Source organism: Bos grunniens, chromosome 22, assembly GCF_055505025.1.
Source record: "Bos grunniens cultivar Pamir isolate PY7600 chromosome 22, Bosgru_T2T1.0, whole genome shotgun sequence".
NCBI lineage: Eukaryota > Metazoa > Chordata > Mammalia > Artiodactyla > Bovidae > Bos > Bos grunniens.
The window spans coordinates 57780886-57799841 of record NC_141186.1 but is presented as its reverse complement, the minus strand read 5'-3'; the positions used below and the strand labels follow the sequence as shown (position 1 = coordinate 57799841).

Genomic DNA, 18956 nt, shown 5'->3' with positions numbered 1-18956 from the left:
AGTACACCAATCTTGATACTGTTTGTTGAGTTTTGACTTAAGCATACCCCTGTAAATCCTCACCTCACCCCCATCCCTAGAGGCAACACGCTAGGTTGTATTTTTTTCCTACCGTATGTTAGTTATATCCTTTAGATCTTCAGATAAATGGAATCGTGCGCGATTTTTCCACTCAACACAGTGTTTTTAAGTCATCCATATTGTTGCGTACAGTTGGTCACGCCCTTTTGTGGCTGAGTAGTATTCCATTTTGTGAATATACCTCTTTGTTTATCCATTCACCAGTTGAAGGACATTTGAGTTGTTTCCAATTTGAGGTGATTATGAATAAAGCCAGTTTAAACTTCTGCATACAGGTTTTTGTGTGAAAATAGGTTTTTATTTTGCCTTGGGTGAATACCTAGGAATGGAATTTCTGGATCACAGAACGATATACATATGGTCTTTCAGAATTTACCGGGTAGTTTTCCAAAATGATGTGGCATTTTACAGTCTCTGCAATGATGTAGGTAAATTTGGGAGTTCTGTTTGCTCCACCTTTGTTAACACTTGGTATTGCCAGGCTTTAATTTTAGCCATTCTGGTGAAAGCGTAGTAGTATCTTAATGTGGTTTTAATACTTTATAGTAAGCCTTGTGTAAGTCCTCCAGCTTTGTTCTTTTTAAAGGTTGTTTTGGGTCTTTTGTGTTTCCATATAAATGTGTCAATTTCAATAAAAATGACTATTAAGATTATGACAGGGATTATTGAATCTATATATCTATCTGGGGAGAATTGACATCATAGCCATATTGAATCTCCCAATCCATGAATAATTCATTTATTTAGTTCTTTAAATTCTGCATTTAATGTTTTGTACTTTTTAGTATAGAGATTCTTATACTTCTCTCATTTCTGTTACCTTTATTCTAAGTACTTTATTTTTGGATGCAGTTTTGAGTGGAGTTTATTTTCTAGTGTTCACTGATAATACAAAAATGTTTTTAAAAGACAACAATTAATTATCCTGTGACATCGCTAAATTCATTATTAGTTCTAATAGTTGTTTGTAATCAAACGTGTCCTTTTTACGCACAGGTAGTTTTGCTTCTTCTTTTCTGATCTTGATGTCTTTTATTTCTTTTTCTTGCCTTAATGCGATGACTAGGATCTCCAGCGCAGTGTTGAATTTAATTGGTAACGGGCAGTGCCCTCTTGCTTCGTGTCAGTCTTGGGGGAAAAGCATTAAGTATTTCGCTATTGAGTATGATGTTATTGGTGGGTATTTTATAGATACTCTTTGTCAGATGAAGGAAGTTCCCTTCTGTTTGTTTACTGGCTGCACTGCGTCGTCGTTGGTGCACGAGGGCTTTCTCTGTTTGCAGGGAGCGGGGGAGCTGGATGCCGTGGCTTCTCTGGTTGCAGAGCCCAGGCTGTAGGCGTGCAGGTTCAGTGGTTGTAGCACACGGGCAGAGCCACTCTGTGGCATGTGGAATCTTCCTGAAGCAGGAATCAAAGCCATGTCCCCTGCATTGGCAGATGGGTTCTTATCCACTGTACCACCGGGAAGACCCAAGAAGTTCCTGTCTATTCCCTAGTTTGCTAAGGGTTTTTATCATGAGTGGATGTTGAATTTTGTCGAATGTTTTTTCTGATCCAGCAGTCTTAAAAAGTTGATTGCCTTTTATACACAAACTGAACTCCCCCTTCTCTCCTACAGTCATTCTAATGTGCTTAACCACTTATCTCTGTTCACGTACGATCTTATGGTTGTATGAACGTGTATTTGTGCATAAATATGGGTGTGTTTATTATAAAACGCTCTTTATCTACATATAAGAAGCTCGCTCTTTTTCCGCCCAACTCCATGATTTTAAGCACGGACGCCCTGAGTGCTCCATATTGAAGCACTGTGAAAGAGACCATGGTGGGCTGAGCACAGAATACATTAACAGGAGTAATGACAGTGGAAAATCTGAGTCACAGACACACCAAATCAGTGGAAGGAATGCGCAGTTTTACGGGTTCATGAGTTCCAGTGCTGGCCCTGCCCCTTCCACACTGTGTGATCTTGGGGCATTATTTACCTTCCCTGAGCCTCAGTTTCTTCTTAGCATGGTGGTGACACCTTCCATGACCGTCAAGAAGATTAAACAAGATAACGTGGAAGTCTCAGGACTCTGTAAACGCTGTTACAGAATGTTAAGTCTCCCTCCTCGTGACTGGTGCTGGCAGGAAGTAGGGGTGAAGAGCATGGATACTCAGCTGCTGATGGGCGTCTTGCCATGTTTAACGTCCTTTTCCCCTCTGCCTCTCTGCAGGACACAGTGGCCTTGGAGAGTATGCCCCTGCTTGGCTTCACCGTTGCGTCAAGCAAGGAGGAGGGCAGCAGCGAAGCCAGCCCTACGTTTCATCTTTACCACAAGAAAACCCTATTTTATAGCTTCAAAGCCGAGGATAGCAGTTTGGCTCAGAGGTACTCAAATAACTAGTCCTGGGTTCCCCCCTCTCCTCTCTCAGAAGGGAACCAGCTGTCACCCTGGGCTTTGGCTTCTGTTCTCCAGCCCTCCTGTCCTGTCAGGGTCCCTTGGGCCACAGCAGAAGAGCAGATTGAAGTTCCCAGGCAGACCTCAGATAGACTGTGGGTGGGGTTCCGGACCACGCAATGAAGCGCATGTGGCAGTCAAGGGAGTCCCAAGCTTTTTGGTTTCCCAGTGCATACACGAGTTGTGTTTATCCTGTAGCCTGTTAACTGTGCAGTCGTGTTATGTCTACAAAAGTATGCGTTCCTTAACTGGAAAATGCTTTATTGCTAAAAGTACTAACCATCATCTGGGCCTTTTAAGAGGTCATAATCTTTTTGCGGTAGTAACATCAAAGACCACTGGTCACAGATCACCACAAGTCGACTAACAATGGAGAAGTCTGAAATACGGTGAGAATTGCCAAAATGTGCTGCAGAGACACACAGTGAGCGAATACTGTTGGGAAGATGGTGCTGCTTGCTAGACTTGCTGGACACAGGATTTCCACAAACCTTCAAATTTAGAGAAAACGCAGTGTCTCTGAGCACAGGAAAGCAAAGCATGATAAAGTGAGGTCCACCTGTATTATGACTCACCCATACAGGCGTGCATTGATTCAGCAACTGTGCACTGCACTCTGGGCCTTTTGCTAAATGCTAGGCAAGCACACAGAATGGGACCTGGTCGCTCACCTTGGATTAGTGATACCGTTGTCTCATCACTCTTGGGTTCCGTGACCAGAGTTCCAGGCAGAACCGAGTGTCTCCTCTCTTCTGTGTTGCAGGTGGATCGAGGCCATGGAAGATGCAAGTGTGTTATAGCAGTTACCTAGCATGTGGACTCAGAGCACACTCTTAGGTTGATATGTGGACCCTTCCAGAAGCCAATCCGTGTCTCCGCCCGTCCAGACACATCTGGATTCAGCGCGGGGCCTGGCCTTCTTGGCTGTCATCCCCTCTCTCACACCTTTACCAGTGGACCCCTTAAGGGATATCTGGATTCAGCGCGGGGCCTGGCCTTCTTGGCTGTCACCCCCTCTCTCACACCTTCACAAGTGGACCCCTTAAGGGATATTTATGGACCTTTTCTGTCTCTGTGTTTTCCACCCTCCCCACTCCAGCGTAAACTATTTCCCTTTCCAGTAGTGTGTTAAAATTTAGTAACATGAAGACGTGGAAACCAGTAGAGAAGTACGTTGTAGAACTGCAGGCTTCTTAGTAGAAACAAGCTTTTACAGTTTTTTTTTACTCCTGGTAAACATGATCGCCTTTCATGTCGTTGATGTCGGTGCCTCAGGTGAAATGAAAAATCAACCAGTAAATAACAGCTACTCTCAACAAAAAGCACTTTATTTTACTGAGCAGCAACCTCCGGTTTGATTTTCCCCCCCACCCCAAGGGACTTCTGTAAGTCAGTGGTAGATGGAGTCCTGTGGACTAATTTGCCACCAGCACTGGCTGTGGTGCGTCAGCAGGTAACACCGGGAGGGTCCCCCTGGCCTCGGAGAGCGCAGGGCCAGGCAGCCCCGGAGCAGAAGCGGAGGACTGTCTCCTCCAAGCAAGCACTCACCCTGCAGACCGACGCGGCTTCCGAAAGGAGGAAACTGCCTCCTCCCTGTGGCGGTCCTGACACCTCACCAGTGCTGGAAACTCGGCTGCTGGCAGACCCGGTCCCCACCCTGGAGGCCACTGCAGACCCTCCCGAGAGACGGGGTCTGCTTTAATTTATTGCGTGCCTTCCTGAGTTTACCCCGCACAGGCCGACAGCGATGTGCTTGTGAGAACTGTCCTTGTTTTCCACATCGTGATCCTTCTGCTGTATTCCTGAAGCCTTGAAAGAGAGGAAAGGAGAGAAGACAAGATGCGATGGGAAGCTGAATTCGTGGTGTTGGCCAGTGGCTCTGCACACAGTTGAGGGAGCCTAGAATTATGGCTTGAAGATGCTCTGTGGGTGCCTGGGGCTTGGTCCCTTCCCGCTGATGACTGCTGCTCACGATGCTGGACGTGTTTTTACATAAGGCAGAGTGGCGGGGGGCTTCCTTGTTACTCTCATCGAAATAAAAAGCAATCATATCATTTTCTGATGTCTGTCCCCACCTTCCTGTTGCCCTGTTCCCTAAAAAAAAAAAAAAGTCAGTTGCTAATCAATGTTTTATAAAAAGCACATCTCCAGGAATTAGCTTACATTAAATATTTTCAGGGGAATTTTTTTTTCTAGTTTGCAGTTCTTCTTTAAAAATGTTTGGTTAAACATCTTGAGGACCCAGACTAAGTGATGAGAGAGGTCTTCTTGTTAATTTTTGAGGACTTAACTCCCATGGAATCATCTTCACCATCAGGCATATTGAGACGGGCCTTCTAGACTCTTTGATCCTTTAAAAAGCACAGCAAGGGACTTCCCTGGCGGTCCAGTGGCTAAGGCTCCAGGCTTTCAATCCAGGGACCTGGGTTCGATCCCAGGTCAGGGAACCAGATCCCATGTGTTGCAACTAAGAGTTTGAATGCCACATCTGCAGGCTGCAACGAAGCTCTAAGGTCCTGCCTTTACAGCTAAGACCTAGTACAGCCCAATGAATAAATAAATATTTTAAAATTTTTAATAAATTTTAATTTAATTTATATTTAATTTAATTAATATGTATATATTTTTTAAGTGCAGCAGGACTTCAGAGAGGAAGTGGGCACTTCCCCAGCCTGCCTGTGCTGCGGCCCCGTTATCAGTTTCTGAGCTCCAGGGAGAATTATGTGTCCGGAAGTCCCTTGAAGGTTTCTTCCCCCGAGTGACATCCTGTTTCTGATCCTCTAAAGGAGCTGTGACAGGGCTTTTTATTCTCGGTGAATAGTTGCCCCTGATAGAAGCCCGGGTTGTAGATAGAACACACTGGATGGGTCTTGTAGGAGGGAGCCACAGAGGTCTTCCACAGCTCCTGTGTGACGGGGCCCTGACCCGCCTGGTTACCTGGGCGCCTTGTTTTCTTCTGTGTTCCCCCTAATTCTCAGTGGACTCATTTCATCGGATTTCTACTGGCCCACTTTTTTGTTGTCCCTCGCCTGCCCCTGTCTCTGTCCGACTTGCCTTACGTGTTCATGTCACTGTCTGTCCGCTGGGTGAGCCTGGAGTAACTCAGGGGAAGCCACCCACTTGGCTGATGGCACTTCTCCCTGGGCCGGGAGGCTGGAGGAGCAGCTGCCCACGGCCCCCCAATTCACTGCTTCTCCGCCTGCCCGCCGGGGGTGCCAGGCAGCCCCTCCAACATGTCCCCAGCAGAGTGCATTTCTAGGGAGGACGCTGTGCTGTGGCTCAGGAACCAGCGGCTCGGAGCCCCCAGGCCTTCACCTATCACCCGGAGACCCTCCCGGCCCCCCAGAGCGTTCAGCGCACACCAGCTGTCTGTCAAAGCGGACTGCAGTCCCCGGCCCTGGAAGGCAGGTAGCACTCTCTTTAACCGTGGCGGTTTCACAGCTTTCCTGAGACCGGGTGCGTCTCTCCAGCCTGGGTGGGGCCTCATCAGCAGGAAGAAGTGATTGTGGTCACCGACACAGCGCGCACGGGCACACGGGAACGTCCGGGGACAGTGACTGAGGTCCTGGGTCCCTTAATGGAACTTCTGGGTGTCAGAAATCCACTCTGAGCTGTTCTACTCAGGCTGACAGACTCCCCTGGACGCGGCCTGGGCCGGGGAGGCGTGGGGGCTGACGCCCAGGGGGTGTCGGGGCGTGCACCATGCTCCGGGGCTGAGGTGTGCAGCTTGGAGTCCTTTCTCCGTCTAGTCCAACCTCTCGTTTGATTGACAGTGGAGATGGCGTCGCTGAACACTGAGGCTGTAAATCGTGACGAGGCCACCTGGGCTGGGAGTGCTAGGAGCAGATGGAGCCCAGCTTTCTCTCTGCCTTGAGACAAAGTCAACAACATTCTGGAAGATTCTTCCATTCATGGCTTCAGCCTGGGGTGTGCAGCCTCTGTGAGCAGGGAGGCTTCCGTGCTTCCGTGTTAACTGTCAGTTGAGGGGACAGTTGTGTCCACACTAAGATGTCTGTTTTTCAATAGCAAGGAAAAGGAAACCAACCTCACACTGCGTTAGACAGCTAGGAGATCAGCTCACCCAGAGGAGATGGGAGAGCAGGATGGGTTCAGGGCTGGACAGTGTCTCCCAAGCTCCAGACTTTTTGGGTTTCTCTGACCTACTGTCCATTGTCAGCTTGATTTCAAGGCTGGTTCCCAAGAGGCTGACCGCCGACCACCCCCAGTGGTGGGGGCTATAGCTTTTTCTTAGAAGCACTGAGCGGGCCCTGCACACGGCTGCCGGACCACACTTAGTGAGCTGGTCACTGTGAAGGGCACCAAGGTGACCCGCATAGACCCGTCAGCTGGGGGAAAAGGAGTGGGGTGGGCTGGCTGCTGGGGACTCAGCCCCAGTGGCCACTCTCTGGAGCCACATTTTCTGAAAAGAAGACTGTGGTTTGGATTAGTGTAGTGCAAGGGCTGTGCCTTGCTGTGAATTTGGGTATGTTTTATGGGAGAGTAACTTACATAAGCATTTTTGGGGCATCTGTTGCATATATTGCTATTACTTTCAGGGACTTTGGGGAAGCTGGTTTGATGTTACCTGTATTTTAAGCCGCTAATCAAACAGTTACTGAATCAGCAGCCAACGGCACTGGCCTCTCACAAGCTCCTAGGAGACCTTTGTGTGATTCTTAACAACAAATAATAAATAGCGAGCATCTCGGCATGAAGGACTCTAAGCACCTTAACCCCGCTCCTCCATTTAATCGTCCCAAGGACCCGTTGAGGTGCGTTCTTATTATCTCTGTTTTGCAGATGAGGAAACGGGGGAATAGAGACCTTGTGTCACTAGCCTGGGGTCACACACTCACGATCGGGAAACCTATGCTTATAACTGCTGATACTCTGAGTTATTAATATTTTCTCAGACTTGCAATGTGAAGTCCCTCCTAAAATCAACAGAAAACTCTGACTGCCGTGGACTAATCCGTAGGACCTTTTCCCCAAAGTCATAACACACACAATGCATTTCTTTATCCAGCCATGTACGTAATCCAGTGTTATTTCAGTGTCTAATTGCAACGGTGAATACAGTTCTGTTTTTCTGCAATGATACGGCACAAGGTTGGCTTCAACTTAAGATGGGGTATTTAAAATCCAACTTAATATTTAAAATCCAAAGTACACATGCTTTAAAAAGTTGTAACATTTCATGCTTCTAGTGTGATTCAGTTGACATGTTAGGAGGAACACTCACATATAAAGGATTTTTAAGGCAAGTGATCTTGGGGATTCATCACATGTTTCTCACATAATGGAATAGGTTAGAATTTCTAAGATGTATTTATAAATAATAATCTAAAAATTGATCAATTACTTGCTATTCTCGAACCCTTTGTGAATTTATATCTTGTGGTGAAGTCATGCCTGAAGGCTGCAGTTAATATGTGTCCTGTAAGAACGGATAGGTCTTATTTTGGGGTCGAAGCCATCATACCCTTGCCACTCCAGTTCCTAGGGAGAGAGAACACCTCTGTGTCCCGGGGGGTGGTCATGTCCCCAAGGGACGGGGCTGTTTCCAGAAGTGAAACCAAGCAGGGCACAGTCGGGGGCCTGTCGGTCATGTGAAGCCAGACCAGTATTGTCGGGGTGACCACCCATGTACCACATGTTGCAAACAGAGGCTGGACCACTTTACCAAGGCTGCCCTCCTTGGGGCACGGCAGGTAACATTGGAGGGGGAGCCAGCCCAGGGGACAGCTGTGTAGGTTCTGTGGCCTGAGATGACCAGCATGAAGTGGAGTTCATCCCCACCTTGCCTGCGTGGCCTTGGGCTCCTCTGTGGCTCACCCCTCTCTTCTGGGGTTCCCTTCTCTAGGTTTACAAGTGCCCTCGGGACATTGTGGATGTGCAGGCTGGGGATCTGGGCTTGGGAGGGTCTGGGAAGGTTTTCAGAGTCAAAGCTTGGTCTGTGGGCAGTGACCCCAGCTTGTGGCCAGGCTTGGAGTCGTCAGTGGATAATCAGATTCTGAGCCGAAGAGGAGACCCAAGGGCATCTGGAATGATGTGTTAGGAATGAGGGCTGTCACTGGTACCATGACAAGACTTCAAGGCACCTTTTAGAATTCGACACTGTGCCAGACGATCTCAGGAGGAATACATGGCCGAGGCGGTGGACATCGGAGGGGAAACCAGCCTGACTCTGTCAGACCCGGGACTGCAGAGCCGCTGCCTGGCATGGCAACATCCCCTTCCATAGAACTCTGAGGAGAAGCTTAACGCCCCGTGGCCACCCTCACAGTGTCCTGGTGATCATGGAGCAATTTTGCAGACACGCTGTGTATGTGGCCCAGGTCTCTTCTGTGGACAGGTGGTTGATGATGTCTTACAGTAAAGGGCGTTCTGTGTTGGCAGAGCAGAGTGACAGGTCTCTTCTCTATGCTGATCACCTTTCAAGGGTGATGTTGTAACAGTGTGGGGAACGAAAGAGAAGCTTGGACAAGAGAAAATCTGTATTCAGAAAGCACAAAGCAAAAAAGGGGAAAAAAAGCACCATAAATGAAATTTCTTTTTCCTTGTTTTTCAAACTCTGGAAGTAAGTTACGAAATCAGTGTCATGGATCACAACCAGGACCCCGCCCTGCCTTGCACAACAGAGAGCAAAGTAGAAGGCAGCAGAATACTCCATCATCGCCAGGGACCAGGTTCATGACATTTTTGTTTTAATCATATGTATACACATATATACTATGTATATGTGCAGCCTCTCAGGTGGCGCTAGTGCTAAAGAACCCGCCTGTCAATACAAAAGATGTAAGAGACGGGTTCAATCCTTGGGTTGGGAAGATCCCCTGGAGGAGGGCATGGCAGCCCGCTGCAGTATTCTTGCCTGGAGAATCCCATGGACAGAGGAGCCTGGCAGGTTCACAGTCTACAGGGTGCAGAGTCAGACATGACTGAAGCGGCTAAGCACACATGCGTGCATACTATATATGATGTGCTGCTTGTTGATATAAAATATACTTAATAGATCATGGTCAAAAAAATTTTTTGAACCACTGGCTTAAAAGTATCAGGTAAGGGGGGAAAATAAAGAGCACAAAGTTTCAATTAGACAAATTAAACCAAAACAGAAGAATTAAAGTCATGTATTCAAAAGTAAAGACACTTAGTTTTCTTTTCTTTTTTTTTTTTTTTGGTTTTATTTTCTAAAAGCTTCAAAATACTACAAAGAGGAAAATGTATGAAATTCATGGCAAATCTACAAAAATTCTTTGTTTTTCTGGAAACTGACTTTGCTGATCGAAACTCTGATCCACTCATAAATCTTGACTTTCCTAGCACAAAGAAATGCTGATTTACCTGTCATTTCCGAAATGTCTTTGAACAAATCAAATTTCATGTTGAAACCTGGAGCCTCAAGCAGCAGCTAGATAACCAGGAAACATGCATTTCTTGGCTCCCTCCCAAACCTACAGAAAGGACAGTAAATGAATAAAAAGATGTAACCTGAAGGACAGAGAAAATCCAAGAGGCATAGGCTGTGGAAACTGTCAGTTTTGGAAGATACAACATGCAGGGACAGTGATGGCTACCTTGGCACAGAATTTGAACACTGAAGTGCCCCCAGGGGGAGATGCCAGCCAGACACATTGGCCCCTGCTTCCCAAACAGGCTCAGAAGCCGAAGGCACAGGGTCTGGGAAGGCCACGATGGGGGTAAAGACAGGAGTGCCAGGTGAGTGTCTCTAAGGAACCCTGAGACCCTCATCCCCTGACCCCACGCTATACAGACAAGTGACTGCTCTCCTCCTGCCCTGGCAGGAGACATGAAGTTTATTCAAAATACAAGAACTAGAAGAGGAACGGGCCCCCATCTGCAGCATACACACACACACACACGCACACACACACACACACTTTGGATTCAACTTTTAAATGGGGGGCTCGTTTCTGCCTGCCATGTTCCCTTCCTTGAGATGAGTTCTGTATGCTCAATAGAATCACAGTTCTGAGTTCCCCAGTGTTTTTGTGGAGAGATCACCACTGCCATCTGAAGGTGGCAGAAAGGACCCCTGGGAAGGACTTTCGATCACCCTGGCTCAGGAGTTTGGATTTTATCTGCTTACTCAAAGGTCCCAAACTAGTTCTGAGGCCCAGAACCACGGTTAAAAGATGCTGCTTGGCCTGCAGACTTTAGAAACTGGTTGCAAACTGCCAGTACTTTAAAGGTAAGAGATTTCACGTTTACACATCTGGACTCCTGGCTTCTCTTGAGAAATCTGAGATGAGGTGTCTCTGGGCCGCATTCCAGGTGCCAATGAGGGGCTGGGTCACTAACACCATTTAACATACGAATGGTGTTTCTGAACCTCCCTTAGACTGCCTGCTAGACTCCTACCCTCGGCTCCTACCCTCACTCAAGGTCCTCCCCTTAGGCATCTGAGTTTTCCCTTCAGCCCTAAGCAATGCAGAACCATTAGAACTTCTTAAACAGAAGAGGGCAAGGAGTGGCTGTTTCAGCAGCAGCAAGGAAGGGTGGATGAATGAATGGATACAGAGGGAAGCTACTTGGATTAGTTAGGAAGGCTAGGAAACCACAGCAGTTAGGACAGAGCTAAGACCTAAACGTGGGACCAGAGGAGGAGGGGCCAAATGCAAGGGTAAAACCAAGGGGGTCTGTGTTGTCTAGACCCTCAGTCTTGACCGTGCACCCAGAGCTCCCTGGAAGCCGGAGGCCTCTAGCAGCGTCCCCTCTCTCCCCGAGGCTGAGGGCAGAATCCAAAGCAAAGCACTTGAGAGAGGCTTTCCCAAGGCATCTCTGCTTTGAGGTGCATTTCCTGGGCTATAGTGAACAGGTTGTGGGGTGGAACTCATCTCTTAGGAACCTCAAGGAATGCTGTTTTAGACGGCTGACAGCCCCAAGTGGCTTAGCTCTTGAAGTGGTGCTGGGTTAGTAAAGAACTCCAGGCCTCACGACTCAAAGAGGCCCAATTAGATGACATTTAAAAACACATGGCTCCCAACCATATTCTAAAACAGGGACAAGGGCAGGCAGATTTTTTTAAAAAGTAGGTTTATTTATTTGCCATGCCTCGTGGGATGCAGGATCTTAGTTTCCCGTCCGGGGATCAAGCCTGTGCCCTCTGCCCTGGAAGCGTGGGGTCTTAACCACTGGACCACCAGGGAAGTCCCAGCAGGTGCCCTGTTCTGAGAAGACAATCAGGTTTTCCCTTATGTTTTCAAGATAATGTGAACCAAGTACAACTTACTAAGGCACGGGAGCCAGGGGGCAGAAACCAGAGGTGGCACTTCCCCGAGCAGGGATTTAACATCCCTGGTCATGCTGCTCAGCGTGGCCAAAAACCAAACAGAAACAACAAAAACCCCTTAGAGTCATGACTCAGTAAAAGCCACTCCGGAGCGGTCTGGGACCCACTTAGTGTTCCTGTGTTCCAGAACCATCCATCCACTGCAGCACCAGGCTTCCTCTACCTGGGAAGAACATGGGTCACAAATACAGAAGCTGAGACTTCCCCAAGTAAACTTCTACTGTGACAAAGCTCGACTGTGACAGAATCGCAGAGGTGGGTAGAAGAGAAAGGTTTTCTTCTTTTCTAAGTCCTCAAGGACAGAAGAGACTAAGCAGAAGGAATTCCCTGGCGGTCCTAACCATTCCCAGTGGTTAGGCTTTCACTGCCCAGCGCATGGGCTCAATCCTGGTTTGGAAACTAAGATCCCTCAAGCTGGGCAGCATGACCAAAATATATAAATATATATAAAACTTAGCAGAAATCACTATTGATAAATGTCCCAGCATATGCCATCCAGGTGACTTTGCAGATTATTCTCCCTCTGTTAAAGGTTTCCTGCCTCTTCAGTTGTGAAAAAAAAGAAAAGATAATACCATCTACTTCACAGGGTTATTGTGAAGATTAAACAGGATAATGCATAAGTATAAGGAATGTGCAATCTGGTATTCAGTGATTACATCTATTCATATTCCAAGTTTTTTTTTTTAAAGGCTAGTAACAATTATATGAGGTTTAAAAGTTTATTTTATAAACATGTCATAATTATATAAATGACAGAAGTGTCACAAATACTATATACAATAACGGGCTATTACAGAAAAATGGTACAAAGATGTACATAAGGACTTACGAAGGTAATCATTAAGTCTTCCTAGTCTATGAAAATAAAAAGGAAAAACCATTATTTACGCTATCACAAAAGCCATACCTTTTAGGTAAAAAGAAACTCTACTGATAATAGTAATTTGAAAAATTTAGCACATCTACAACTATTGTTTAATTAAAACTTGATTTTCATTAACATTTATCATTTAAACACAGATAAGCTTGGATGGCAAAAAACATCTACTCAGGTACAAAATGAAAACTGCATGATGATCTTCCTGCTCTCAGTTAATGACTGCAGAACAGACCTGTTTAAGTGTTGTGGGAAAAAAAACCTGTCCAGAGGACCACAGAGGCCGAGGAGGGAATGCCTGGATCCCATTCACAAGCTCTGTGCAGGGAGCTAGGAGGCCCGGGCTCACAGGCCAGTCCAGGAAGTCCAACTAAACCATGTTTTCACTTGAGTTCATCCGTAAAAACAAGCTGACGATACCAACACTGCTCATCATACGCTGCTGCTGGGAAAAGCATGCACTAGGTGCCCACTTCATACCCACTGTGTACTAGGAACTGTGTTACGGGCTGAGATGAGGACAAGGCACGTTTCAGCACAGGCTCAGTGTGGGCAGGTGCTGAGGCAAGGCACGTACAAGCACTGGGCACTGCCGGACAGGTCACTCCCAACGGCTCTGTGAATGAGCACTCTTCAGGCAGTCAAGAAGTTAAAAAAATTTTTTGAACAAGAAGTTTTCTTTTTGCCACATTTTTGGAGTTCACGCAGTGATTTGAGCCTGTGGCGTGCATCAGAATGACCCGGGATGCCCAGCAGACATGCTCATGCCAGGCCCCACCCAGAGCTTTCAGACCCAGCATGCACCTGGCAGTTCTATAGTACACTCCCCAAGAATCCTTAAAAGGTTGATAAAACAACTTTCAAAGCAACTGTGAATGCAAATGTGGATACTTCCTATTACTAGTCAAAAAAAGTATAGCTAGTGTAACACAATGTGTGTATTTTTGTTATTATAAAATCCATCAAGTGTTACAAAGTCACTTAAGAGTTACCACTAAAAACTTCTGCCCAACACACAGTGGAGCAAAAAACCGGCACTCTGGCAGTGCCCACCTCCGTTTGCAGAGGCCTGTCATACTCTAACAGCAGTCTGCCAGTGCATGTCCATGTACTTGTTTTCTGAGGCAGAAAAGCGCTCAGGATTATGAAGGCTTGCTATTAAAATTTTTTTTTAATCTTTATTGAATTTATTACAATATTGCTTCTGTTTTTTTGCCCACAAGGCATGTGGGATCTTAGCTCCTGGACCAGGCCTCCTCTTCCTTGCATTGGAAAGCCAAGTCTTAACCACTGGACCGCCAGGAAGGTCCTGCTATTACTGGTAGTATCAACATTAACCAAGGTTTTAACCGGCAATTCGTTGACTACTACTACAAACAGAGCAAACCGATATGGCATGGCAAAAGGACTGATCAGAGATCTGGCTTCACTTTCTGCACCCGGAGCACCAGAAAGGTCACTTATCTGGGCATCAGTTCTTTCACCTCAGTAAAATGAAATAACACTGCCTTGTTCACAGAACTGTATTAAAAGGAGAAAATCATAAGCCATCAGAGAAACATTGTTTAGTGTTCATTTCAAAATCTAGTACAGTTTTGTTTGCCCCCCCCCCCCCCAAAAACCCCACAAAAAACCTCAATGTATGTATTTTAAAGCTATAGCTAGAAGTGGTATACAACGTTGAAAACCTACCTAATGGCCGGGGGAGGGGGGGGGGGGGTTGGCCGGGAAGTACACAATTACAAAGCAGTACATGTTTACAAGGATTTATCGTTAAAATACTGTGTTCCCTTAGGCATATCATTTGACCTTTCTGGTTCTCATCTTCCTCTTCCTTGAGAGGTGAAAACAAGGCATATGGGTGTGTTAAGGCATTTCCTATCAAATAAAAATATTACAAGATTATGGAGAAAATACTCAAAGTTGAGGTCACACTGATAAAAGCTAAATGGCTACTGGTTAAAAAAAAAAAAAACAACAAATGGTTAAATCATCCATTTTCGAGTCAGAATTTATTAATAATAAACAAGAAAAGTTCAGGAAAAAAATCAATTAGCAGCGGATCTTAGGCCTATCAGAAGCAGGGTCATCAAGCGGTCTGGCCTATGCAATTCAGGGCGTCTCAAATAAAACGGCAGTCCGCACCATGCAAAGCAAGTCAAATCATCACTAAGAGAAATATCTAGTGAATACCTACAACCCAAGATTCATAGGATCAAGAGAATCAACTATTTGTATACGTAAGCAACTCTACAAGGAGTTTCTTTGTATACACTTAAACCATTGTTGCACTTCATTGGTAGGACTGATTGATGCTGAAGCTGAAGCTCCAATCCTTTGGCCACCTGATGAGAACTGACTCACTGGGAAAGACCCCGATGATGGGAAAGACTGAAGGCAGGAGGAGAAGGGGACGTCAGAGGATGAGACGGTTGGATGGCATCACCGACTCGATGGACATGAGTGTGAGCAAGCTCCGGGAGTTGGTGATGTACAGGGAGGCCTGGCGTGCTGCAGTCCATGGGGTCGCCAAGAGTCGGACACTACTGAGCGACTGAACTGAACGGAAGCACTGTTCAGTTTCAAATCGCGAGGAGACTCTGGACGTAAGACTTGGGGCATATATTCCAGAAAAGACAGTGACAGGCTTGGGAGGGCTTCAACACGTTACCTGATACTCCCAGAAGGTGGTGCATCCTCGGATCATCCGGACCGAGGGCACGAACAGGTCAACGCCCACCCAACAAACCACCCACTTCCGCCCTCCGGGCGCTCCGCCGCCATCACTTCTTCAGTCCACAAGCACAGAGGCTTCGGCTGGGCTCGGCGGAGGCCCGGGTGGGGGACGTTACGGCGAGAACACGGTCCCCACCCGGCCTCGAGGAGCTCGCGGGCGAGCCACCCCGAATAACGGGGAGGCCGGCGCTCCCGGCTTTTGACAACGACCAGCCAACCCCTCGCCCCGAGGACCTCGGCGTTTAAGCTCCGTGGTGGCCGTATGGCGGCGCGGCCGAGCCCGGACGGAGACCCCGGCGGAGACCGGAGGCGCCGCCCGGGCCGCGGCCGCGGAGGGGCCTGCCGGAGCGGCGCGGACGGCGCGTTCCGGCGCGCGCGCGCGCCTCAGCCAATCGCGTGCTCGCCCGCCCCCCGCGGCCGCGGCGAGGCTGGCGCTGGGAAGAGGAAGAAGAACATTCGCCCTCCTCCTCCCAGCGCGCGGGCGGCGGCGGCGGCGGCGGCACCGGGGTCACGAACTCTGACCTTTCACTGACAAAAACAATAACAAACCCCTCCTTCCCCGCGACCCCGGCGGCGCCTCCGGGCCCGCCCCCGCCGTCCAGCTCCCACCCCGGCGTCCCGTCTCTCGCCAGCTGCCCCGCGAGCCTAAGCGGCCCGGGGGCTCCCGCCAAACGCCGACGTCGGGAAGCCGGCCTCCCCCCCGCGCCCTGCCCTCCGCGCCGGGGGCCGACCCGCCGCAGACACGGGACCTGCTTCGAGGCCGCTTTGGCGCCAAATCCTGAGGTAAAAATTGAAGGGGGAAAAAAAAAAAGGGCCGGGGCGGGCTCGGGCCGGCGGCGGAGGGGGCGGGCCTGGCGCGCGGACATGGAGGCGCCGCGGCTGCGGCGGCGGCTGAACCCGACCCTTTTACCTTTGCCACGGGGCGGTGGCGCCGGCCGCTTTGCATAGTGGGCCGGGCCGCTCCCCTCCCCTCCCCGCCCGCGGCCGGCGAGGCGAGCGGGCTCCCCCTGACCGGCCCGGCCGGCGCGAGGGTGGGGGCGGAGGGGGGACACCGCGGCCCCGCCTCACAGTTGGCCCTCCGCCAGCGCCGCCATTTTGTCCTCGGCGGCGACGGCTCCGGCTGGGCCGGGCTCCCCTCCTCCTCCTCCATCGCCTGCTCCTCCCAGAGCCCTCCTTCCCTCGCTCCCCAGCTCCTCTCCCCTCCGCTTCCCGTCCGCCGTTGGCGACCGCCGTGGCCCAACCGCCGTTTCTGTTTTTTTTCCCCCCCCTGAAGGGGAGGGTTGGAGGAAAGGGAGGAAGGCGGGTGTGCGAGTGCGACCTTATGAGTGACAGCTGAGGGGGTCAATTGGCGCCCAGATAGGAGAGACGGGGCCTCGCGGCCCCGCCCCCTGGGCCTTTGCTGATTGGGCTCTCCTGGCAGGGGGTGGTCCCCGCGTGGCGCGGGAGCCCTTGGCGGGGTGGGAGCAGAGACCCGGGCGCGGCGCGGGGGCCTGGGGGCGGGGCCTGAGGCCTGGGGGCGGGGCGCGGCCGGGGGCGCGTGGGACGCGCGGGGACGCGGCGAGGGCCGGGGCGCGTCCTCCGCCTGGAGCGCGTCCGGAATGAGTGCTGCTGAACAATAGTAATAAAAGTGATGAAGCATCCTGAACCCAGGGCCGTCGGCTCGTGGGATAGGGCGTTGTGGAAGCGACACCTCTTAGGGCTCCTGCCCGTGTTGTCGGCGCGGCTGCGGGCGAATCCCCTTCCTGAGGCTCAATTTCATCGACCCTAAAATGGGAGGATGGGCGTTCTTACCAGGCCGGACCTCCCTTCTCAGTTCGTGTGAGGTGCTCAACTCAGAAAATGGAGTCCAGGCTACTTTGCAAACCTCGAGTCCTGCAGAAGTGTTGTTATGGTTGAAAATGGAGTGTGGAGCCACCTGGAGTGGAAAGCTTACGGGTATGGAGGGCTTCAGAGAACAGAGGGGAATCCGGAGTATTGTCTTTTCATTCGTTGGTTAAATATGTATTCGATCAGCCCAGGGTCCTGGAATACATTCAGAGAACCAGATAGACCAGGCCCCTGCTCTTCTAGAATTGGGGGTGGGAGTGAAGTGTTGCAGGCCTGAGAAAACTGCCATTGAGTGGTCAGGGAAGGCCTCTGTGAGAAGGTGATTGAATAGAAGAAACCAAGGAAGGAGTAGCGTGAGAGAGGGAAAAGTGCAGAGCCCCAGGAGGAAGGGCGTTTGGTGTGCAGTGAGGCTGGCCGCTAGTTCATTGCTCCATCGGTTCCCCCCTCTACCTCCGAGCTGCAGTCTGTGAAATATGATAAAGGTAATGGAGAAGGGTCATCAGCGAGCGTCAAGGAAAATAAAGCCATGTAATGCATAGCTGTTGAATACATGACTTGGTGGGAAAGCATCAGAAAATCACTTTACTTCCACATTAAAATCCTTTGTCATCCCTTCAATTCCTCAGATACTTGCTGAGCCCCACTATTACCCAGGTGCTAGATGAGTTAGACATTGGTGGGTGGCAAGTATATGATTGTAATTCCAGACACCTGCGTTCTGTCCTCTCCCTCCTCAGTGTATCTCTACGTACATACTTACCCACAGATGTAGGCAGAAGCTAGGGTTGGGGTTAACAGTGCCAGGATTTACGAGCCCTGTGACTTTGGCTAAGTTCTTTAACTGTTTTGAGCCTCGGTGTCTTCATCTGAACAGTGAATAGAACTTTCCTTCTAGAATTCAGGATTAAATGAGTTAAATGTAAATAAGGAGCTTAGAAAAGTGTGTAGTAAGTGCTCACAGTTGGAGTTATTGTCATGAAGAACTAGCTGTCTGGAAAAGACATTAGATGGTTAAGTGAGGCAAACAGTGAAATTTTTAGACAATGTGGTGTAGGGCAAAACACTGGACTAGAACTCTGGGGAACTAATTTTGGCTCTTATGCTTTCAGCTGGTCGCTTGGCATCCAGGCCAAAAGTGTATTTAGAAAGAGAAGTAGTGGGACTCATACTATTAACAAAACTGTGCAGAGCTTTACAATTTATAAAATTCTCTTACAGGCATTATGGTGCTCAAGCCCTACCAGGACATAATGCTAGAGGTCCTTTTCCTCCTCCCTATTTTCAAACGTTTCTAAGACTTTTCATCATTTTCTTATGCCTGTATTCCAAGCTCGTGCACGAAACACACCGGCCTGCTTTCAGCTTCCTTGAAGGGTTGGCTTACCTTTACCCCAGGCCCTTTCAGATGCTCTTCCCTCTTGCTTAAAACCCACATTTGCTGTTGCTCGCCATGCCGGCCCCCTCACCCCCCACCCAAGTCCTGCAGATGTCGGCATAAGCCTCACTTCTTTAGGGAGTCCCACTCTGATCCCCCATACCAGTCTAGATCAACTCCTTTTTCTTTACACTGTGTTCTTTTCCTTTATAACATTTCTCTCTGCATAATTACATTCCGTAAATGTGATCGTTTGATGGATACCTTTACCATCAGTAAGATTCCCTTTACCTTATG

At 49.0% G+C, this 18956-nt stretch overlaps 2 protein-coding genes and 1 pseudogene across 27 annotated transcripts in view; 2 read left to right on the top strand and 1 right to left on the bottom strand.

The window, feature by feature from the left end:
- Positions 1-4579, top strand: part of FGD5 (FYVE, RhoGEF and PH domain containing 5) — a 121771-nt gene extending 117192 nt beyond the window's left edge. For all 7 annotated transcript variants that reach the window (XR_015151886.1, XM_086368737.1, XM_086368735.1 and 4 more), the window contains exons 20-21: positions 2301-2455; positions 3289-4579. Coding sequence is in view for 6 of the 7 variants with exons in the window: in XM_086368737.1 (XP_086224863.1) it covers positions 2301-2455; positions 3289-3325 (192 nt within the window). In the remaining variant the exon portion in view is untranslated. The remainder of the gene's footprint in view (positions 1-2300; positions 2456-3288) is intronic.
- A 7970-nt stretch (positions 4580-12549) lies between these two features.
- Positions 12550-16758, bottom strand: LOC147348722 (uncharacterized; annotated as a pseudogene). Its single transcript, XR_015151895.1, has one exon. The product of XR_015151895.1 is annotated as an uncharacterized LOC147348722 (transcript).
- Positions 16102-18956, top strand: part of NR2C2 (nuclear receptor subfamily 2 group C member 2) — a 113862-nt gene continuing 111007 nt past the window's right edge. For 4 of the 19 annotated variants that reach the window (XR_015151892.1, XR_015151889.1, XM_086368749.1 and 1 more), the window contains exon 1: positions 16103-16240. The gene's annotated coding sequence lies outside the window, so the exon portion shown is untranslated. Of the gene's footprint in view, positions 16241-16970; positions 17393-18956 lie in introns of those variants that run through there. The other 15 variants (XR_015151890.1, XM_086368747.1, XR_015151894.1 and 12 more) reach the window with 11 other exon arrangements.